General features: G+C 35.9%; 1 protein-coding gene across 1 annotated transcript in view; it reads right to left on the reverse strand.

The window, feature by feature from the left end:
• LOC122798580 (hepatocyte cell adhesion molecule-like) overlaps nt 1-25096 on the reverse strand; it is a 607511-nt gene that overhangs the window by 298179 nt on the left and 284236 nt on the right. The window contains exon 3 of the mRNA XM_044067644.1: nt 11749-12006. Within this exon, the coding sequence (XP_043923579.1) occupies nt 11749-12006 (258 nt within the window). The remainder of the gene's footprint in view (nt 1-11748; nt 12007-25096) is intronic.

Genomic DNA, 25096 nt, shown 5'->3' on the forward strand with positions numbered 1-25096 from the left:
CAGATGCTTGTATTATTAAATCTGTACTTTGAATTTTCTGTCAGAAATCATCTGAAACCAAAATTTTAATTCCTTCTGTTTGAGTGATGTGTTTTTATTTGGATCAGATAACAAAATTTGTTGAGTCAAGGTTGTAGGAATATCAAAAAAAATCTATTCTTTGTAGATGGTGTGATCATCTATAAAGTTTCTAAAAGTTGTTAAGATATTAATGCTATACTTTTTTGTATGTTTAGGTGTAACCTGGGTGATAAAGTAGTGTTTTAAAATCCATAACATGAGATTATTTAATAAATCCATTTTGTATAACTGTGGTTTTGTAATTAGGTCTGTGTTTATTGTATCCTACTAATTTTTCCATTTGGCTGAGTAAGGTATGTCCATTAATTGAGTTAAAGTATTGATTATGGAAGAACTTGAATATAAATTTAGGTCTGGGAAAGCTATTCCTCCCTTGTTCCAACTGTTTAAATGATATTTGAAGGCTATTCTTGTTTTTTGGGGGGTCCAAAAAATGTTAACATTGTGTTTAATTTGCTAGTTAGTGATTTGGTGGGTAGTAATAAGATAGATTGAATAACATAGAGAATCTTGGGAAGAATTATCCTTTTAATTACAGTTAGACTTTCATCTGTTGTAAAAAATGTGTTCCATCTCATTAGAAGTGCTTGAATATTTTCAAAACATTTATTATAGTTTAGCTGTATTATAGTCTTAGTGTCTTTGGCTAATATTCCTAGATATGTAACTTGGTCAGTGTTCAGTTTATGTTTATGGTTATTACCCATTATTTTATTTTTGTTTGAGGAGATGAGTAGAATTTTTGTTTTGTCCTCATTGAAGGTTAAACCTGATGCTTTTTGAAAACTATTTATGGAATTGAATAATGATGTTATAAAAGAATAATTCCCTTTTGATTTATAAGTACACTGTCAGCAAAAAGCTGAATTTTGGAGGATATTTCTGTGTTAATTTCCAATCCTTCTGTGTTTTTATTTTTCCTTATTTTATTAGCCTATGGTTCCATTATCAGGGCAAATAATAAAGTAGAAAGTGGGCATCCTTGTTTAGTTCCTTTTATGACAGGAATGTTAGGTGATATAGATGTACTGATTTTAATGTATGCTAATGCCCCCTTATATAAGTGTTCTAATAAGTCTATAAATGTTTTTGAGAAATTTAGACATTCAAGTAATACAAACGAGTAATCCCAATTTACTGAATCAAAAGCTGAATTTATATCCAAGCTTATTAATGTCACATCTTTTTTCCTTCTTTGAGAATAATCAATTAATGCTAAAGTTCTTTTAATATTGTCGAATGTATTTTTGTTAACTATAAAGCCAGTTTGATGATCTTCTATTAAATGTGGTAGGAATTTTCTCAGTCTTTCAGTATAAATGTTCATGAACATTTTATAGTCTACATTCAATAATGAGATAAGCATATAGGAAGAGCAATACATTGGGTCTTTATTGGATTTCAAAATAGGTGATATAAATGTATATTTCCAGGATGGGGGTATTATAGATTTGTTCTGGGCTTTTGAGAATACATTATGAAGTACAGTAAGCACACTCTTAGGAAATATTTTATATAATTCTGGTATAATACCATTGTTACATGATGCTTTATTTTGTTTACATTTACCAATTTGAATTTGGATTTCTGAATATGTTATTTTTTCTTTATCTATAATTTCTGCTTGTTGTTTGTTAAGTTTACTATTGATGTTTTTATTAATATATTCTTTTATTTTACCTTTAGACTCAATTTTGACTGTATTTTGATTAATTTTAAGAAAATGATCTCTAAATGTAAATTGAAGACTTTCTTTTTTTCTTTACTGAATATATCTTTTTGATATGATTATGTTTATTCAGTCTTTTTGTCTTGTTTTTAATATTACTTAGATTTGGGGGTTCAATGAGTAAGCAAGAAATTTATATTTTTATAAGCAAATCATTGTCTTGTGATATAATATTTCACTATATTCATTTTTCAGTTTGTTTATTTCATCCCTAATATTCTTTTTGATGAGTTAAGTTGCAACACATCTAATTTATCTTGTATTTCTTTTAAGTCTTTATCCCAAGTTTTTCTTTTATTGGAATGCCATCTATTGATTTGTCCATATATATATATATATATATATATATATATATATATATATGCGTGTCTAAGATGTTAGGAGAAGAGTTTTTAGTTATAAAGTTTTGGATTTCTTGATTTAAAAATTCTTTGAACTCTTTTAGTTGTGTTAGGTAGGTAGAATTCTTCTGATTTACACATTAAATGTTACATTAATAAAAAGTTCAAAAACAATTGAGTTATGGTCAGATAACAGGCATGATATAATCTTAGATTTAGTTAAATCATTAATTATTTGACTGGAGAACAATATTATCTCTATCCTAGAGTAGGAATTATGTCTGTTAGAAAAAAAATGTATATTGTAATGATTTAGGGTCAGCATGTTCATATATGTCTTATAAGTGATATAAACCAATAAACTGTATTAATTGTTTGGCATGAGAGGTTATTTTCCTTTTCCCTAAGGTACTGGGTTCATTTTCTGTTAGGATACAGTTAAAATCTCCTCCAATAATGATATTTCCTTTTGACTGGAAAACTACCTGGTTTAGATGTTGCTTAATTGTATTAATGCCTATGCTGGGCATCCAATCTATGTCTTTATCATCTTATATCTTAATTATTCTTGGTGAAGGTAAAGATTTATTCCAAAGGATTGCTACTCCTCTTTTTTTTTGAATGCTCTGAACTTACTAAGACTACATACTTATTGGTGTTTAATGTTTTTATGTTTTCCCTCGATAGGTGTGTTTCTTGTAAGAAAATCAGGTTAGATTTATGTAAGCTAGATATATGAATAAACTCCCTCTTTTTCTTGGATTATTTAAGCCATTAATATTAACTGAGATACCTTTCAGTGAAACCATTCTAAACCATTCTAAATACATGAAATTGTTAGATAACTAAACGTCACGTCAATTTGAAATAATTTTTTTTGTATTTCCCCTCCTATATAAGCTATATTAGGGCTACATTCCATAACTAGTGATTTATTGTGGGTATAGTATGTTTTGAAATTTTTATGAATTGTAATCTTGTAAGTATTAAATATAATGGATGTCAGCTGTGATTGTTCAATAGAATTAAGTATACAGTGCCGACTTTTAAGAAATAATGATATGTCTGGCCTGGAGTTATAAACTCTCAATCCAAGTAGCATCTGCCACTTAGATTTACCCCCCTTGCTGTAACAGCAGCAAATCAGCAACCACTTTATGAATATAAATAGTACTTGAATTCAAACTGTTAATATTGAGAATTACTTTTCTGAGAAATTTATCTACATGGTTATATATATCTCATCTAGCAAGTTCCATTAAATTAGTATAATATATTTCTTCTAATAATCAAGACATTAAAAGGTCTGATAAATGAGAAAAGCATATACATTTAACGTCTAAGTATGTATATGGATTTTCTCCTCTTTTTCTTGTGTTTCTCCTCCCTCTGTTACTGAACTTAAGGTTAAAACAGATATTTATAACTCTTATTAAAATAACACCTTTTATCTATAACAGTTTCCATTTAAACTAATTAGAGAATAATACATAACAGGATTAGGACTCTCTTTAAGCAATATGAATTATCTTAGTTACTATATGCTTACTGAACTGAAATAAAAAAAACTCGTAAACCATGTTAACATTAAAAACAGTATAAACGGTATCTTCTTATGAATATATACATTTAAAAGCCATATTAAATGACTGTCATTTTTCCTTATCAAAATAATGTGTGAAGTAGGTAAAGAGAGAAAAAAAAAGACACACATTTGGATATTTAAGGTTATCATACACATTTGTTGAATCACCTCCACATTCCCAATTTATTTGTTACTTGTAATATAAAAGGTATCGCTGTCTGAGTCAACAACTTGTTATAGTATCCAAACGGTATAGCAGTTTTTTTTGACATAATATGTAGGTCTAGAGTTAGTGTGAAGAAACCTATATATGTAGGTAGTGAAAGGATACTTTTTTGTCTTAAAACATAAAGGCTCTAAGTATGCATATAGCAGACTAAGCATTGTACAAAAATTTCTATTTTGTCAGCATACAATCATTACTGACTCAAGCAGTTCATAATATGGTGTAAGTACTCAGAGAGCTCCAATAGGCAATAATTTGAAGTCTGTTTATCTGAGAATGTGATGTATAAAATTAAACAAAGAAAAACTCACTTTTCCTTCTCATATAATTTATTTAAGGATCCGTTTCTGTGTCATCTTATTTGAGTGTATTTACTTTCCTGGTTTGTTGGTCTTCTTGCTTTCATGTCACACTGAAGTGACATTTGAGTTCAAAGGTCATTAAGCTTCTTGTTTTAGTTCCCACACTGCTATGAGGAGTTATGGTGGTGTTTCCAGCTTGCAATTGATCTGTGTGAGACACTTAAGACTAAAAATCGTCTCTTTGAAGGATTCCAGTGGGAAAAACAGCAACATTTTTTTTTTCACGCTTCTTCAGTTTTTAAGATTCATGATGTGTTATTTAGCACGAGCTAAGCTGCAGGGCTCGCAAATACATTATTCAAAGTTCAAAGCATATTGAATGTAAAGAATGACATAAATTATATGCAAGTTAAAGCTTTTTTAAAACAGATATAATGAATAAAGAGGACCAGTGGAGTGAATGCTCAACGGAACAACAAGCTCAAAGATAAATAGTTAAAAACAAACACCGCTGAGCAAAACAATGGAGGATTGCAGTCACATTTAAATCACAAGTAGCTCCTAAATCCAATAGCCAATGATGTAAAAAATCCAAGTGCAGGCGAGGTATGTAAAAAGCAGGTTTATTAATAAAAAGAGGTGGCGCATGAGCTTCTTCAGACCTATACAACTAAACTGTCTGTAAACATCAGTTTAAAAGCCAAAATGGCAAAATCCTGTCCATTATTTAAAGGTACATGGCTCATTAAAAATATCATGTAAAAAGTCATATATAAAATTCCTATACACCATCATAAAACAGTGGCATTTCAAAACAAAGCCATTCATATTCATATCCATTATTGGAATAAATAAATCAAAAGTATGTGTGACAGATGGGGAGGAAAAATTTTAGTAACATAACTATCAAAACATTGACAGAGCATCTATGCATATAAAGGTTCAAAAAGACCCTACTGGCCACAAAGTAAAAACTCTTCATAGCCTCTTAACATCTTTTGGACAATAACCTTCTTGATTTCAGCAGAGGTCGGGGAACCCTTCCATTGAGACCTGGGGTGATATCTGCCCTAAACTTAATAATCCAATGGATTTCCCTGGTCTCTGTATAATTGTTAATGTCCCTCTCCTGTATGTCCTTGAGATCTGTTCCAAGATCCTGAACTTAAAACGATGCTCTTGACCTTTGTCATTAGTGTGTTTGGATAGTGCATTATGTGTAGTACCTCTCCTTGTGTGGTATACATGCTCACGAATCCTATCCCTCAGTGTCCTATTGGTCTTGCCTACATAGTAGGCTGGACAGACTGTGCAGCAGGCTAGGTAAACTACATCTCTGGACATACAATTGCCCCTCATCCTGATGTAGTAAATACCCGAACCATATGGATATCGGAAGACAGGGTCGGTTTCTATATATGGACAAAAATTGCATTTGTCGCATGTGGTCATGTAGGGACCCAACAAAGCAGGTGGATCATTATGGACCCTTGGGTAGCAGAGCAAACTCTTTAAGTTCTTTTTATTCCGGTAAACAAATCTAGGTCGAGTACCTGTAAGGCTCTTAATAGTTGGGTCAACTGATAAAACGTGCCAATGCTTAGAGAAAATATCTTTAAGTGTACCTACATCCCTGGTGTAAAAAATGGGAAATGCAATTCCATTGTCCATATTTGAACCGCCCTCTTGGCTATCCAAGCCATCACTGGCCTCTATATTTCAACAGCACCATCTGAAATATGGTTTCGCTCTGTCTATCCTCAGATCTGCAATGCCCGCCATCCCTCTGGAGATATCTAAGTGGTCATAGCCACGTTCCCTCAATTTGCTGCTAAGGTCTCCTAATTCACTTGCCAGATGACTGTCTAGGGGTGTATATCTAGACATCCGCATTGATTGTCCCTTCACTATGTTCTTGTATACATAGCCAGGATGCATGCACGAACGATGCAGCAGTGTATTCCTATAGCAGGTCTTGCGATAAACACCCGTGTTGACTATCCCACAGGGTAATTTATCAACAAAGACATCTAAAAGGAATAGTGGTCTTGACCAATCCATAGTAAACTTCAGAAAGGTGACAGACATGTTGATCTGTGTAAAAGGACTCTAATTGTATTGTAGAGCCACTCCACACAAGGAAGAGATCATCCACAAAACGCCTATAGAATGGTACTGACTCCTGAAACAAACTATTCTGAAACAAGAAGCTATGTTCCCACTCTGCCATCACCAAGTTGGCGTAGCTATTGGCACAGGAAGTGCCCATAGCAAAAATCTTGTCATGGAAACAAAAAGATTGGATTCTAAAATAATAGCCAACAACATAAGAATCAAATCAACATCATACTTCAGAGGGAGGTCGGTTCTCCTCAGATATGCACCTACCATTGCTCTACCTTCCTCATTGGGTATAACCGTAAATAAGGACTGAACGTCCATGGTGACCCATATGAGGTCTTCAATTCCAGAACAAGTGTTGATATATTGGTAGAAATCCAACAAAAACTGTCTGGTATCCTTAAGAATGAACCTATTGGCATCAACCAATGGTCTGAGTTGTGCCTCAACAAAAAGTGACAGGGTTCAGTTGACCACCCTCTCCCTGCAACTATGGGTCTAAGAGGTGGATGTAGTGAATCCTTATGGATCTTTGGGAGACCCTGAATGGTAGGTAATAGGGGATGAACCACATTGAAAAATTCATATAGAGAAGTATCAATAACACCATTATCAAAAGACCAAATAATATGGGCGTATGCTCTCAATGATGCTGTCCACCCTATCATTGGTAATAGGAACATAAAACTTGTCATCAGCCAACATTAGTAGCATATCATTATTATACCTGTCCATGTCAAAACTACAATCCCACCTCCTTTGTCTGCGGATAATAATCTCCCTGTTGTTGTCCAAGGCCCTCGTTGTATAAGGCTGAGGTTATATTTCCTTCTCCTGTTGCCAGATTCTGACCCATTCAACCTATATATCTCATCTTCTACCAGTTTGCTATATGCACCAACCAGAGGGTGTATCGGAGGGAGGAATGTACTAGGTGTCCTAAACACAGTGGTATTAGCCTTCATCTCTGTGCTGTTGAAGAAAACCTTCAGGGACAAATTCCTGACAAAAGCGTAAAGTCTCTTAAAGTCTCTTCGTATCTACTATCTGAGGTTGGAATAAAAGTGAGACCCTTAGAGAGGACTTGTGACTCATGTTCAGTCAAAACATGACTGGACAAATTGAACACGAGGTCCTAATGCTACCCTCCCACATTTTCTTGATTGTCGGTTGGATGGGCGATCCGTGAAATTTCCTCTTGTACCTCCCTTGGCATTTTGGAGCGACTTCTCCTGGTTTAGTAGGCACCCTGATGGGAAAAGGGTGTCTGCCATCCCTCTGGAGGGAGAATGGTGAAAAGTGGAATCCAAGGGAAATGGGATCCGTCCATCAGGATCTCTACTCGATGCATAGGAGGAAACTTTCCTCCTAACGTCTGGTTCAAGAGGCGGGACAGTTGGTTCAGCCCTGCTGACTGAAGATTCAGCCCTTCTTACTGAATCAGCATTGGCATCCAAGTCGGTGGTAGCTGTCGGCTCCAGCACAGAGTCCGTTCCGATGGGTACAGCCCTGCATGACCAGCTTGGTCTGTGGGGATGGCTGGGCCAATGTTGCTGTTGGAGCCAGTGTGATCGTTGTCCAGGCATGAGCCAGGAAGTTCAACCGTGCCTACATCGATTGCATCTCTATTGGGAGCACGGTCCGTGTTCCCTGAGTCACTGGTATTCCCTGTGGTGATGGAGGAAGAGGTACAAGTTCAATGCACTGTTTGTATTGTTGGTATTGTTGTAATGGAATTGCATTTCCCATTTTTTACACCAGGGATGTAGGTACACTTAAAGATATTTTCTCTAAGCATTGGCACGTTTTATCAGTTGACCCAACTATTAAGAGCCTTACAGGTACAAAGAACTTAAAGAGTTTGCTCTGCTACCCAAGGGTCCATAATGATCCACCTGCTTTGTTGGGTCCCTACATGACCACATGCGACAAATGCAATTTTTGTCCCTATATAGAAACCGACCCTGTCTTCCGATATCCATATGGTTCGGGTATTTACTACATCAGGACGAGGGGCAATTGTATGTCCAGAGATGTAGTTTACCTAGCCTGCTGCACAGTCTGTCCAGCCTACTATGTAGGCAAGACCAATAGGACACTGAGGGATAGGATTCGTGAGCATGTATACCACACAAGGAGAGGTACTACACATAATGCACTATCCAAACACACTAATGACAAAGGTCAAGAGCATCGTTTTAAGTTCAGGATCTTGGAACAGATCTCAAGGACATACAGGAGAGGGACATTAACAATTATACAGAGACCAGGAAATCCATTGGATTATTAAGTTTAGGGCAGATATCACCCCAGGTCTCAATGGAAGGGTTCCCCTGCGACTCTGCTGAAATCAAGAAGGTTATGTCCCAAAAGATGTTAAGAGGCTATGAAGAGTTTTTACTTTGTGGCCAGTAGGGTCTTTTTGAACCTTTATATGCATAGATGCTCTGTCAATGTTTTGATAGTTATGTTACTAAAATTTTTCCTCCCCCATCTGTCACACATACTTTTGATTTATTTATTCCAATAATGGATATGAATATGAATGGCTTTGTTTTGAAATGTTTATGATGGTGTATAGGAATTTTATATATGACTTTTTACATGATATTTTAATGAGCCATGTACCTTTAAATAATGGACAGGATTTTTTTGGCTTTTTAAACTGATGTTTACAGACAGTTTAGTTGTATAGGTCTGAAGAAGCTCATGCGAAAGCTCTTTTATTAATAAACCTGCTTTTTACATACCTTTTTTACATCATTGGCTATTGGATTTAGGAGCTACTTGTGATTTAAATGTGACTGCAATCCTCCATTGTTTTGCTCAGCGGTGTTTGTTTTTAACTATTTATTTTTTAAAACAGAGTTATTAACTTTCTATATATCTCCTCTACCCCCAAATCAGAGACAACCAATGTGTATTTAAATTGCAACTCTTTAAACAGAACCATATTTAAACATTGAAAGACATAGGAAGAAAAAGAAAAGAAAAGGAAGGATGAAAACCTATCATAGGAGACTCGTACTATCTCTTAGCACTAAACTGCTCATCTTATTGCAACACATTAGCACTGTGTATAGTGTACCATTTAATATTTCAAGTTAAGAATTTATTATTCTTATTGTTAATCATAGTTGTTTAGTTTAACTCATTAACATAGAGAGTTTAGTATTTGTTGCCTCCATTCATTTCTTTCCCACCCAATCCTTTACTCAGCTCCCATGTATTAAGATATTTTGTAAACAACTTTTGTTTTAATTAATAATGAGTTAGGCTTACCTTAAAAGGTAACTTTGAAACAGAAATATCCTTTTTGGCTTATAGTATCAGTTAATATGAAATTAGGACTGACTGATTATGATGAGAGCCATTTGTTTTTAAGTCATTTTGCTTATCTGAATTTTCCTGGATGTGCCAGATGCCACTCCTTTGAGAGAAGGGCTAGCCCATTCCACATCTTCTATTCTTTCCAGGATTTTATGATTTTTAACATAAACTAAAACAGAGTCTAAGTCTTCAAACATCTTGGGGCCTTCTGGAAGAAAAATCTTTAGTTTTGCTGGGAACAAAAGGTGAGTCTTCACTTGAACTTTTTTTAATTCTTTTATTAGAGGTAAAAAAAATCTTCCTTTTGGAAATAACCATAGATGAGTAATCATTATCGAAGCATATTATTGTTTCATTGACTTTTATTGGTAGTCCATGTAGTTTTTAAAACCAGTTCTTTGTCAGATGAAGACAAAAATCTTACTGTTACAGATTTTGGTGATTTCTTGTTTATATTTGAGGAAGATAAAGACTGATGGGCTCTTTCTATGCCAAAGGGAAGGACATCTGGAAGATCAAGTGTTTTTGGTAGCCAAGATGTTAAAAAGCTTATCATATTGTTGCCCTCAATGTTTTCAGGCAGTGCAAAGATCCTTATATTGTTATGACGGGATCTATTTTCCAGATCATCCGGTATGTTTTGAAGTAAAGTATTTTGTTTAAGAATTCTACATTGTTTTCACTTTCTTTTATTCTATAGTCCATGTCATTGAATGCTTCCTCTTAACCGGTAATTTGAGTTTTTTGTTGTTGCAGGTCTTCATGAAGTAAGTCGATCTATTTAGAGCTTTTTTCTTTAAAGTTGTCAATTTTTTTGTCAGTTTTCATCAATTTTAGTAGTTCCTGTGGGTTGATTAATAAGGTTTGAAATTCTTTTTTAAGAATAGAATATTGACTGCTTGCCTTTGAGAAGCTCATTGGGTTATTTTCCGATGAGAAGAGTATTTCCAAGTGAATATTTGACTGGAAAATCTGCCTTCTTCAGATTTTTTGTATATTATTGTAGAAGATGTTAATCTTAAGCAAGTCTGATGAAAAAAATCCAGTTTTAAGATATGAAGACAAAAATTCCAGAGAGTAGAAGTTGTCTTAGTGGAGCTGATAAAATCTGCTGCTACTCAGTGCTCATCTTGGCCACGCCCCCGAGTAAACCTTTTCTGACAGCCACAGAAAGTGATTAAATTATATTGATTTTTGTGAAGACCATAAATCAACTTCAGGGAATTTCTTAATCCACGAAGTCCCACTGTATGTCAGTAGTACCAAGATTTCTGAAATTCTTTCTTCAGCTCTCTTCACCACTATGACTAAAACTACATAGTTAAAGAATTGTGAATCCTTAGAGATCACAATGGAAAGAAAGGAAGGGTTATGGATACTAAAAACCAAAAATATGCAAATATGACAGTCACAATGATGTAAGAGTCAGGCAAATAAAGCTGTAAAGAACATATTGCTTAATTCATGTATATTTAATATGGTGTGCACTGAAAAAGCCAAGCATCATTGAAATACTACAGAAGATAATTTATAGCTAAGTCATATGTTATTTATAAGTGGCAATATGGAAAACATCTTGTAGGGAGAAAAGTTCATTTTGGATGAGAAAAAGATATGCTGAGAAGTGTAAATATACTTTAAGAAGTCACTCTCAACTCCATTCCAGAATAGTACTTTAAAAGCTTTACTTCTCGTAATCCTTTTATATGGGCAAAGTAACAAAGTAGCCCTTACCAAACCCCGAGAGTCTTAAGACTTGCATTTTTATAAACTCATCCAACAATTGCAACCCAGAAATGGCTGTCTCTTATTTCCATGAGTCTGGAATCTGGACCTGGATACATTAATGCATATTACTACATTGTAATATTTAGTTAAGTGTTATACTACATTATAAAGAACTTAAATATTGTATAATAAAAACTGTCAGGTGCATAAGGTATTCAGAGTTTCTCCTTAGCTCACTTTTTAGCACTATTACAATGAAGCAAATTTTATAACTGTTACTCTTTATAGTTAAACTATATACTTACTGTAATTGCCTGGCAGAACTAGGTCACTCGTGTTACTTGAAACTGAATTTTTTACAGTGCATTTGAAGGAATCACGGCTGGTAATATTTAACGTCAGTGTTGTATTCTTATCACTTAAGGAGTACCATGATTGTGATGGCAAAGAACTGTCATTTAATAGCCACTCATAGACAACTCTGGTTCCAGTGTCCACTATGCATTCAAGTCTTGTCTGATTTGTTTCAATGGAAACATTAATTCTTGGCTTTGAAACAGGAACTGGAAGAAAAAATATCGCCATCAGCTGAAATGTTTGCAATAAGCAACATTGTTAACAAAGAATAATGCTACAGTTCTATCACATGACTAGAATAACAAATACTCTCACTTTCTGAAAAAAGTACTAACATGATTGAATACTTTTTATCATCAGAAACACTGGATATATCCAGTCTTTATTCAAAGCAACTGCTATCTTAGTCACTGATATTTGCAAATTTTTCCCTATTCGTCATTTGCTGAACATAGTGTCAGTGAAGGGGCATCTCAGATGCATTAGAAACAACTCAGTCCATTGAATACACCACATCTCCTTTTCTAGCCATGTTCAGATTACTATAACACAAATGACATTGCTATTTTACAGACTGTTACCCACAGGGTTTGATTTGCACTCAAGCTGGCAGTAATGCTTTAGGTCTACAGTACCTGGGGTCTTCATATCTGTCACCCACACCTGGTCATTTTCTTAAGCAGGTTCTTCACAGTCTGAACGCCGTTTCGCCCCCCCGTTACTCTGGGGAACCTGGGGGCTGCTGTAACATGCTGGACTTTGGGTGGTTGATGACCTCGTCGCGGTTGCTATGCTTCAACAATGCGATCCTCAAGAAACCTGGATAAGTAATCACAGCAAGAGTATAAGTATGTTTTTTTTAGTCAAATAATGACATTCAGTTGGGATGAGGGGCTCAGGATGATTCCTCCTCTCTGAGATGCATCCAAACCATGTTGTTTATCTGTTGGCTGAGCCCAGGCCACCAGACAGTCTGACAGGTGATGTCCCTCATGTAATTTCAACAACACCATTGAATCTTTTAATAGCAACCCATCTTTCACTGTTAATGTAGAATGATCTGGCCAGCTCTTCAGCAAGGGGTTCCTCCTGACTGCACAAGTCCATAACCGCACACACACACACTGTCTGCTTCAGCTGCTAAACTGGAGGTGAGGTGATCGCATCTTTTAAGTCATGAATGCCCCTCTCAGCTAAATGAGGATGAACTTTCCCCACCTTTCACACCATGCCCAGGAACTCTGAGTTTTCTCTACTGTTGCAGGTGCTTCCATCTCCGTGATGGATGGACGCTCCTTGGGTCTGTCTGGGCTTATGAATCTGTGGATGATGACGCAATAAGGTCACTTTTTGTCACTCCTTGTCCACATTCATTCACATTCAGCGATGCCTGATGCTCTTTCTTCCTCTCTCTTGCCGCATGTGGCAAATCACCCCTTCTAGTCCTTCAATGACCTCTGCCATCATGCGTTGAAAGTGTTGGTGCAGAGTTAATGCTCTGACAAAGGAATTTGCCAAAATCCCATATTGGCATCCAGTTTACTAAATCCCCTGAACAAGTTGTCCAGGTCTGACTTGGAAATAACAGTAACATCATTTGAACCTCCACAATCAGGAATGGTTAGCATCAACAGTCTCATTCAGTTCTTGTTTCCGCGCATGTTAAATCGCGACGTTAATAAACAATCTTTTTCATTCATGAGGTTTGGAGAAATCACGGTCTTCAGCAAGTGTTCAGCAGTCCCAGGCACAGCCACAGCACACTCAGTCCATTGAATACACCACATTAGTGGCAAGAAAATGAAAGCTCACTGTCAGTTGCAGGCAGCCTGCCATTTCCTTCTATATTCTTGCCAGGCCACAGAACAAAATTAAAGAACCTTTCAATATTATTATAAAGCAGTCCTAGACTCAATCTCATGGCATCTTTCAGGTCAATGACTTTGCAGCAAGATGTGGTATACTCCTTTATTAAAAATATTAGCCACAAGCAATCACTTAACCCTTACTTACCTTACTTACCTGCCACATGTTCCAGGTGAGGCTTATTTCTCACAGCATGGAGTAAGTATAATAGCAACATTTGTGCTCTTCCAGGTAGTATGATCAATATTTTGACAGGCTTTGTTTGGACAGCTCCACCGGTGTTACAAACAACACTACAAGTTCAGAGACAAAACCTAGCACACATTGCATGAGTTAATGCATATCAAAGGAAGGCTGCAGAGAAAATATAATGGGCTATTACAACAAAACATGGAATGCGTGGGAAAATCAAACCAACCAATTAAAATAACTTATTTATGAATTTACAGTTGCAGTGATTTTTGTTCTACTTCCGAACATAAATAAGTAGCTGTAATGCACTTTATAAACGTACATTAACTTCTTGTATAGATGCTTCTTAGTCATTTGGTTGAGATCAACCCTTCATGACCTTAAGAACTTCAACACACTTGATGTGTCTGTCAAGACTTGGTGCTTTAAGATTTTGCAAACTCATAGTCAATACTTCAGTAATGCTATCCATCCACCTCAGCCTCTGTTCCTTTTTCCTTCATTTGTCTTTGATCTTTCCATCATCATTGTTTTCTCTAGTGATTTTTGTCTTTGCATTATGTAGTTAAAATATATGAGTTTTAGTTTTACTAATAGTCTGGGTCCATATCTTTAAATACTGACCGAGTCAGGATGTAAGCAGTTCACATAATCCTCAACATCATTCTCCAAAGCCAACAGTTTAAGAGCATTGATTTTCTGGCACACAGCCTTAGTCATGCTGTAGTTTTTAACTTTGGCTATGCAGTCCTTTATTGACAATATAAATCTTTTCCAGATTTGCCAAAGCTTTTCTTCAAATTGTGGATGCAATTACCATCTGCAGAGTTTTTTTGAGCCAAGGAAAATAACATCTGTTACTGCCTCTGCTTCTTCTCCAATTGCAAAGAATTAATAGAGTTGAATGACATAATGTTAGTTTTTTGCCATTTAATAATCAGCCAGCTTTTACTCTTTCTACTTTCACCTTCATGAACAGTCTCTTCACTTGTTCTTGACTTAGAGTATTATCATCTGCATATCTGAGGTTGTTAATATTTCTCCCAGCAAATTTGATTCTAGCATCTGATTCATCTAACCCACAATTTTGCTGGAAATATCCATCAAATAAATTGAATAACTAGGATGACGATACTTGCTGAACTCCTTTTCCAATCCTGAACCAGTCAGTTATTCCATACTCAGTTCTAAATGTTGCTTCTTGTTCTGCATACAGATACCTCAGAAGGCAAATAAAGTGAGTCAGGACCCCAGTTTTTCCTAGAATATGACACAGTTTATGGTCCACCTAGTCAAAGGCTGTAAAATAGTCAACAGAGAAGAAATAAGTATTTTTTTCTGGAGCTCTCTTGTTTCTCTGCTATCCAGCAGATGGTGGCAATTTGGTCTCTGATGCCTTTGCCCCTTTAAAAACCAGCACATCTTAAAGTTCTCAGTCAACATATTGCTGGGGTCTAGCATGCAGGATCTCAAGCATGAACTTGCTGGATTGCGAAACAAGTGCAACTGTTTGATAATCTCAGTTCACTTTAGCACTGACCTTTTTGGGACTGGAATATAAACTGACCTTTTCTAATCTAATGGCCACTGTTGTGTTTTCCAAATTTACTGGCAAAGTCTAAGTAGCGCTGTAATGGAATGATTTTGCAGGATTTTATGCAGTTCAGTTAGAATTCCTTCACTTCCTTTCACCTTGTTATTAACAAGACTTTATAGAGTCCATTTAACCTCACTCTCTAGGACGCCCAGCTCTAGATTAGGAAAATATGCAATTTTATATACTAATGATAACATCCCTCTTAAACAGTTTATTTAACATTTGTTGCTGGTAAAGTATGACTAAGGCAGAGCCTATTTTCAGTGGAGACCCGGGGAGAAACTTCAGATGCATGCCTTTGGAATGTGGGAGGAAACTGCAGTACCTGAAGGAAACCTGTGCGAATGCAGGAAGGACATGCAGACTCTGCAAAGAAGGCACCTCAGCTGAGAATCGAACCACAGAACCTCTTGCTGTGAGGTGACAACATTAACTGCTGCACCATTGCGCCACCCTTGCACAATTATTCTGTATATTCCTGCCACCTCTTCTTAACATCTTCTGTTTCTGTTATGCCCTTCCCATCTTTCTCTTTAAACATGTCCAGTTTTGCTTGGAAGTTTCCCTTAGAACCATCAATCGTCTTAAGTAGATATCTTGTCTTTCCCATCCTATTATCTTCTTCTAGTTCTTTGCTGATTATTTATATATGTACCTTTATCTCTCCTTGCTATTCTGTGAAAGCCTGTATTCAGTTTGCAATGTTTTTTCCTATTCCCATTGCATTCTGCTCTCTGTCTTCATTAACCACTTCTAAATCCTTCACTAACAAATATCTTGCTTTTCTTATTTTCTTCCTATGTTGAATATTTTGAAGCCGTCTCCTGGACAATCATGAAATTCTGTCAATATCTTAATCTATTATTGATATCTACTTCATATTCATCTAGAGTACTATTGAGTTCATATCTCACTAGCTTAGATATACTCTGTAGTTAAAAATGGATAATTTCTATGCAAACAGCAAAAGGAAGACCTTGAGCTGACTGTGGCACAGACCAATAGCATCTTATTACAAAGTTTTAAATTAAATTAAAGAAAATATCCACTTCTGTTCAGTATTAAGTAAATGGTATTAGCATTTTGAGACAAGATGAAGAATTGTGCATTAATTTGATATTTTCCTCACACTGTTTAATTCATAGGTTCATAGGTTACTCGTAGGCAAAAAATCAATTAAGCTATACGAAGCCTAGCCACTACAGTCCAAGTGATATTAATTCTCTTGTCTATAAGGATTAGGAAAGTTAAGTCTATAGTAAACTTGAGGTTTACTGTTCAGTTATCTGTGTTATCTCTGAAGATAGCAACGCAAGTATTTTGCTTTACAAAAAGTGTGATTTTTTTTTCAGAAATGGTGGGAATCTTTGAGAGGGATATCTGACATGCCAACAAGTATTATTTATGATGTAGAATAGATTTAGTTCCCTTGATTGTCTATATGTTATTAACTAATTTTTTAACCTTTACAAAACCAAATTCATCTGAGTCTATGGATTTCAGGTTCTCTATGTCCATGTACATTGAGGTCAATGATGATATGTTCCATCACCTTATAAATGAGGCAGATAAGACCACACTTACCAGTGCATGTGCTGGTGCCTGATATGTGGAGGGGCACTACCATGGCCATTCTCCAGCCTACTGATGTGAATCTAGTGCACATGCCATGGTTAAATAGTTTAAGGAGACAGTCTAGTAAAAGGTGTTTATACTGACCATGAAATAACCCAGTATGTTGTATGGACCTACAGAGTTACTGTTTTTGGTCCTGAAGAGCAGTCTTTGTGCCTCTACTGAGCTAATTTCTTGAAGGGAATGCATGTTTATGAATTTCAGTCCATATATTTCCAGTTAATCACTGTATATTAATCTCGTCTTAAGTCAAAACAAAAAAAAAAAGTAAGAATAGAAAATATATAATTGTACAGCATTACTAAGTATTCGAAAGTAATCCAAGCAAGGCAGGCAGTCTGTTTTCAATTGAAAATCCTTTATTAAGTACACAGACAAGCGATCCATGTAAAACAAAAATAGAGTAATAATTTCCTCACAAGCTTTCTAAATATATATATATATATACTTTCTATTCAATTAAAAGTACACTGGAACTTAGAAAATTGCTACATTGTTTACATGACTAATTGTATTTTATTTTATTTTATTCTACAAATTGGTTTTAAATACCATTTTAAATCAGTTGAAATCTAATTGTATATTTTGTTTTCATCATCATACATACATTTTTTCTTATTTTTATTTTTTTCTGGTTCTTTTTTCCACTTTATTCAAAATGATGTGTAATAACAATACTAACTAATTATACAATTATATAGGTTTTTAGGGTTCTTGTACACAGACCTGAAAAAGTCTAGAAGGACGAAAGCGATCTTTGTTAGCAATAAGTTATGAAAATAGAAATTGATTTTTATATGCAAAATATATATGTATATATTTATATATATATTTTTGATTGCCAAATGAACTAAGATTGATATATTTCCAGCCATGTAGTATATTGTCTTGGATAAAATCACAGACTTAATAATCTACTTAATAATTTGGTTAAATAAGAGGTACCACATCATTATATAATTTTATTTAAAGTACATAAGAGTTATATATTATTATGACAGCTACTAAGTAGGGCAGGACCAGCTCGAATGTCACACTGATGGGGGAAGAGATGTGAATTTAACATGTGTACCAATAACACTTTGTTTTACAGCACAATAAACCACTCCCATGCCTGATAAAAAGTATATATATATATATATATATATATATATATATATATATATATATTTAGAAAGCTTGTGAGGAAATTATTACTCTATTTTTGTTTTACTTGGATCGCTTGTCTGTGTACTTAATAAAGGATTTTCAACTGGAAACAGACTGCCTGCCTTGCTTGGATTACATTCGAATACTTAGTAATGCTGTACAATTATATATTTTCTATTATTACTTTTTTTTTGTTTTGTTTTGACTTAAGACGAGTTTTCATTCGCTACTTCTACTACTATTGTCTGATCTGATTAATATACAGTGATTAACTAGAAATATATGGACCGAAAATCTTCCATACATAGAAGTTTCTTACACTGTTTTGTTTTTGGACCAACTACACTTTAGTGGGTTGTTTTGAGACTTTGGGGATACCACAGAGATTACTTGTTTCATGTTTATGAACTGGATACTTTGATGGGAAATGTTCAGGGTGACAGAGAGGGGAAGCTGGAGCTGAATGTATATGCTAGGGTGCTAGCTACATCTTCAGCCTTTGAATAATGAATAGCATTAAAAATAAGTTTGGTACTTTGTTGTATACTATTTCTGATAATCTTTACCTAATTAAAGAATATCTTTTGGTTTCCTTCTGTGACAACAGTTTTTAGTTCAAAATTAGCTTTGTAGGATTTGATCTTACCTTTTAGCACCTTTATGGTAGATTTTAGGAAATACATTTATGGCAAACTTGCACAGAGGCTTCTATGCAAGTATTAAGATGGGCATGTGAACTTTGGGTTTATGTAGTGGCACTTGTTACAGGGTCCATGAGTGGCACAGGACTGTTGATCCATCTGGTGTTAGAAGCAAACATGAAGACGCTGGTCTTGGAGAAGTCTCTGTAGATGGATGGGTGGTTGGTGATCTGTAGTGGGAATGACATATGATGAAGATTACAGTGTGGTGGCCTGATATGACACACCAGGATTTGACAATGGGCATTGAGTAGACAAGGGATGTGTTGGTAAAGACAAGGTCAAGTGTAATGGGGCATTTAGTGGGGGGCAGTTACTATTTTATTGAGGCAATTTGCACAGATAAAGTCACAGAAGCATTGTGCATATTTTTTTGTTGATACATAGGTGTGCCAGTTAAAATAAATACAGTTAAAGTTCCCCAGACTAATGGTGTTTGGGTCAATAAAAAAGGAATGTAGTATATTAAGGCATGCTTTACAATTTTTGGTTATCATGGAAAGAGTTCTATTGGTTGCCTGTTTATGATACATGGCCTTTTTAGCAGATAATAGGACAAGAAGAAGTTCAAGTTCATTGTCCTACTTAATTAGTATAGAGATAACAGTGTTTTGGATAAAGACTGACATGCCACCACTGACAGTATTACTGCTATCTAATGACAATACAAATATCCATACTTTCCAGAGTCAGGAAGGACTTGGAAGAGGGTAGAATTCTACCAAGAACTCCTCCTCCCCTAACTGCATCTCACCAACCCCATACTTTAGAAACCTACCTCTTTCCTCAGCTCTCTCCTCTCTTAAAACTCCCTATATTCCCAACCACACACTTTGTAGCTCAGATCAACACATCCTAGAAATCTATAAACCCCTCAGAATTAGCAAACAACTGTATAGCTACCCAATTACTACTTCTTGTAACAAACTGCCTTTGTCCCTAAGAACAATACCTAATACCAACTATTTCAAAAAATCCTTAAAAATCTACCTGCTAAACACTAGAATGTGCACTTACCATGACCCCAACATAAAATGCTCATCCCTTTATCCTCACCACTCACAACTGCTACTAACTAACCCCCTTTCTCGACCTTACTCACATAATTTACCCCTAAAACTCTGCAACGACTCACCTTCTGCTATTTCTTTATTCTTTCCTTTTCTTTATATCCATCTCTCTGAATGGGACACTTAAATTCACTGGAAAATATCACCTGTGACACAAACTCACAGCAAATATAAACTGAACACAGTTTAAATTTCTTGCCTCAAGGTCATATTCATATTTGTTTCCTGTCAGTAATGTATTTGTGCATTTTTGTATTTTTATTTCTCCTATTCAAAACTGCTTGTAACTGACTCACTTTATAATATATGCCTATTTTATTTTTTGTAATAGTTGAATTAATGTAACTAATAGTGCTGGAGGTTTTCTCCCCGGGCCTCTGCTGAAAAAGGGCTTATACCCAGTCAGACTAACTTGGTCAACAAATGTACTAACTAACTAACTAACTAACTAACTAACTAACTAACTAACTAACTAACTAACTAACTAACTAGCTAACTAGCTAACTAGCTAACTAGCTAAGTAAATATTTGGACTCGTAGTGTTGAGCTACACTGCATTAGAATTTGCCATATATTAATTTAGATATGGTATGTTGGTAGCCTGAGTAGAATGACATTATCTAAAAAGGTAGCATGAGAATAAAGAATGTGTTAGACAGAAGGCAAAACCTTGGATGGGGTTGGGCCTGGGTTACAGGTACAGGCCATCTGTGATGAAACAGGTGGGACTGTCTTTTAGCTCTCTCCAAGTTGACACACCATTTGACCCTTTTGGAATGACACAAGCAGCTAAGACAGTTATTAAAGTTAGTCATTACTGAGTATGATGTCATCATATGTGGCATCATACTCAGTGGTGGTGATAAGGTCATTACTGAGTATGATGTCATCATATGTGACATCATACTCAGTGGTGATAAGATATTGCGTAAGACATGTTTTATTCCAGCCTTAGAGACATAATGTGACAGCTTCATCATATCCTCTTTGTATGGTCTAAGGGACCACACTGCAAGTCAAATACACCCACATGAACAGTGACCATGTCATATTAACACTTGATGTGAAGGGATTTACGCACCTTAGTTAAATGATGAATTCTACCAACTAAGATAGTTTCTTAGGTAAATGCTAAGCTAGCTACTGTTGTGGGTCATTTTAAGCCTAGCAAACCATGTACTTATTGTCGGTGAGGTTAAATACATTATCCATTATGCCAACCCCTAACCCATCTACCCCTCTGTCTTTTCTCAGTCTTGTGAGTGTTATACCAGTGCACTATCTTACGGGGTCAGCTATAACAAGTACATTGCCATGGTGACTATTCTAGTTTGGTTAATGGCTGTGGTGTCATTTGTATGGAATTTGCATATTCTCCCTGAGTTCATAGGATCATAGGAGATTACTGGACTATCGCTCCCGAGATCATTTCAAGTCTAGCCATTTCATCTCAATGTAATACCATAGATACTCTAGTCAATCCCCTTGATCGTATTTAGTAATGACTGCCCATGCCTAGGAATGTTGTGGGCACTGTCCCTGGTAAGAATTTATGGTGCCCCATCCATTCATCCAGATTCCTTTTGAACCGTATCATACATGTGCTCTGCTTCATATGATCTGGCAAGCCCATTCCAAAGACACGGCAGTCACTGGGACAAATGTGTCCCTCTAGCATGTCCTATTCAAGTTGCAGGCCATATTTAGATCCCTGGAATGGATAGCTCTAGTCCCGTTTGATTTATGGATGTGCAGCAAATGCATTAAGTTTAGGATGGAGATTGCTCTGTATGCCAGACGTAAGTTTCCCCTTAAGAAGTCTATGCGATATGAAGTATAGCGACAAGGACTTTAGTCAGTCTGTGTAAGGGCCATGCTGGTGTCCCTTGATCTTCTTAGTTAGAAACCTATGACGTCTCTCCAATTGCTGTGGGTCTTTTGTAAAGTACACGCTGAAAGGGGTGTTATATTCAATTATGGGCCTGATTAGTGACGAGTATAGAGGGGTTATAACCTCCTTTGCTCTACAGGCGATGCATTTGTTAATCAAGTGTGCTATATAGAATGCCTTCCTTACTACAGTAGACACATGGTGGTCAAAGTTAAGGTTGCAGTCTACTTGCAATCCCAGATCTCTTACCACTTTGTAGGTACATAGGGTATTGTTGTTAAGTTAATAATGTGAAGGGACATTATTCTACTGAAGGGAATGATGATGCATTTCTTTGCATTCAGAGTTTTTTTTGTCAGGGTCACTCATTTCCTCTCCTGTGTCAAAGACATGCCATTAGATTAATTTCTTGCCTTCCAAACTGACTTTAGATATGTATGCAGTATATATGTGTGTGCATATATTTGTGTGTGTGTGTGTGTGTGTGTGTGTGTGTGTGTGTGTGTGTGTGTGTGTGTGTGTGTGTGTGTGTGCGCGCATGTGCGGAGGTCCATTCAGGATTGTTTCTATGTTTTATGGCATTTGCAGGTTGGAAAAAAGTTTGTCTACCTTTCATCTTAAGAGGGTATCACACACATTGAATGAATATATGAATAAATGGACACTTGTGGTATTCTATCATCCTTATTTCAAAATCAAGTTTTTGAAATTGCTTATTTCTCACATCTTTTTCCTTCCACAAAGCTGACAATCAGATGATCCTAATGCATTTCTTTGATTATGAAGTCATGATTAAAAGACAGAATAATGTATATGTACCTATTTTAAAACCACAGTTGACACCCCCATGTAGGCTGGGGGAGTCATCATTTAATGGGGGGTCCGAAGTAATGACTCAAATAAGTGGAACTGTTATGTCTCTGACAAGTACAAGAGTTCCTTCATCACCACGTTTTCTTTAGATCAAGCAGAGGTTAGAAGAATAATTATGTTTTTAAGTGGTTCTGTTAGTGTTACATGATGCATTATACAATGCTTATAATTGTGTGTGTGGGCTCTTTAAATGTGATGCACTGGAAGTCACATGATGATGGGATGAGTTTTAAATATGGTGGAGTATTCAAGTGTATTTCATCTAATGAAGTCTGTTTATAGGTTCATAGGTTGGTACTAGGCTATCGGCCCTAGGGCCTATACAATCCTAGCCATAACAATTCCCTGGCTATTTCTTACCATAGTATTTACTTCCCTGGACCCCTGTCTAGCAGGGCGACTGACATGATCCCCAGGTTGAATTTCCTATTTCCCATCCAATCATCAAGGTTCCTTTTGAAGAGGGCCAAAGGTTGTTTTTGTGATTATTTATCACAAACAAAAGCACTAATTGTGGTTGTTCTAGTGAATAAAGTTGGATTAGTTGCCGTTTCTGGGTCCTGCTGCTTTTTTTGTGGATTTTACAGTTTGTCATTGATGTTTATAAAATGATCGTTGCTATGGCTTATAAGTATAAGAGAGTGTGTGTGTTTGTGTGTGTGCGTGTGTGTGCGTGTGTGTGCGTGTGTGTGTGTGTGTGTGTGTGTGTGTGTGTGTGTGTGTGTGTGTGTGTGTGTGTGAAGGGATGCTGCAGTGTGTCTAATATTAACAAGTTAGCCATAATTGTTTTCACTTTTTATCACAGTCAAAAAATTGTATTGAAAAACACACAGACACACACACACAGACACACAGGTCCTTTCTTTTCCTGCTCACTAACCATATTTTTTTTAAGAGCTGCAGCTGATCATCAGAAAGAAAATAGTGGCCAAAAAAAATTTCAGTTATGGTAGGCAGATTTCTTGCTATAAATAAATGCATTTTTTACCTGGGCTCTCCTGGTGCATTAATTCAACCATTTGGAACATTGAGTATCCATTGGCATTTGTTACTTCTCCAAACCCATTTTCCAAAGAGTTTTATTCTTCTAGTCTGCCTTGCATTCTGCAGAAATGTTTGGGAATATCACCCAAGATCTGGTCTTCTTGTGGCAAGCTTTAGATTGGCTGAAAAAATAAATTTCATGCCACAGCCAGAATAGCTACCCTTTTCCACCTGGGTCATATTCAGGGTCTGTATCATATCAGCGAACTCCGCTCACAAAAAGGCCATAAAAAAAAAAAAAAATAATAAAAAAAAAAAAGAGAAAACAGGAAGAGAAAAGAAAAGAGAGAGAAAGAAGGGAGAAAAGAAGGGGGAGAGGGGGGGGGGAGGGGAGGGGAGGAGGGGGGGGAGGAGAAGGGAATTAGAAATACATATAAAAATATTTATATATATAATATATAATATAAATTAATATATGAAAAAAAAAAGTGCACATTCACACACACCAAAATATGAACAAAAAAAAAAAAACAAACAACACTCTCTTAATTTTATCTTTTATAACTTCTCAATTTTGAGAACTGCTGCAATTGCAGTTCTCATTATTATTTCTCCAATGCATTTTTTTGTAAGTGTCTGCCATTGGAGTTTCTAAAGTTCTTAAAAGAGTCTAAAAGGCCCCCGTTGTTATTGATGTAAATGCAATGCCCATAGTAATTTTGATTATGGCCTGGGTTGTTTTTTCTGTATGTTTGGTCAAGCATTGTCCAATTTTATGATTTTCATAGTGTATGTGTAGATCGCTACCACGTATTTCTTAATGTTTTGTAATGTAGAGATGCTGGACAGCATTCACATTATTTCACAATAAACGACGGACGGGTTTCTAAATGTTCTACTGCACAAATTGCGAACGCTCATAATATTGAACCTACTGGACCTCAAACTTCCTATTATGGGGGGCTGTGCCCCCACACCCTCCGCTAAATATATATTCCAACTCCAATATCGCACTACAGAGAGGAAAGGGCAAATATCCCATTCTTCACTGTACTGTGATCTCAGGAAAAGCACTTTGAGGTCTGGTACGTTTGATAGTGTGACTGTTCACAATTTATGCAATTTGCTCATATGATATAGACACCATATTCACGGTATTAGCTTTAAATGTTATGATCTAGTATTTAAAATCTATAATTAACAGTTTCAGGCTAATGATGAGGGCTGTTTTGTCCATTTTCTGGTCTTTTTGCACTATAACAAGGTGTCAGGACAGAAATGTTTGATTTGTTAGTGCTCACTGCCTTCACCATCAGCTTTGACATGTATTGCCACGGT

Source organism: Protopterus annectens, chromosome 3.part1, assembly GCF_019279795.1.
Source record: "Protopterus annectens isolate FY-2018-M chromosome 3.part1, PAN1.0, whole genome shotgun sequence".
In the NCBI taxonomy this organism is placed as follows: domain Eukaryota; kingdom Metazoa; phylum Chordata; order Ceratodontiformes; family Protopteridae; genus Protopterus; species Protopterus annectens.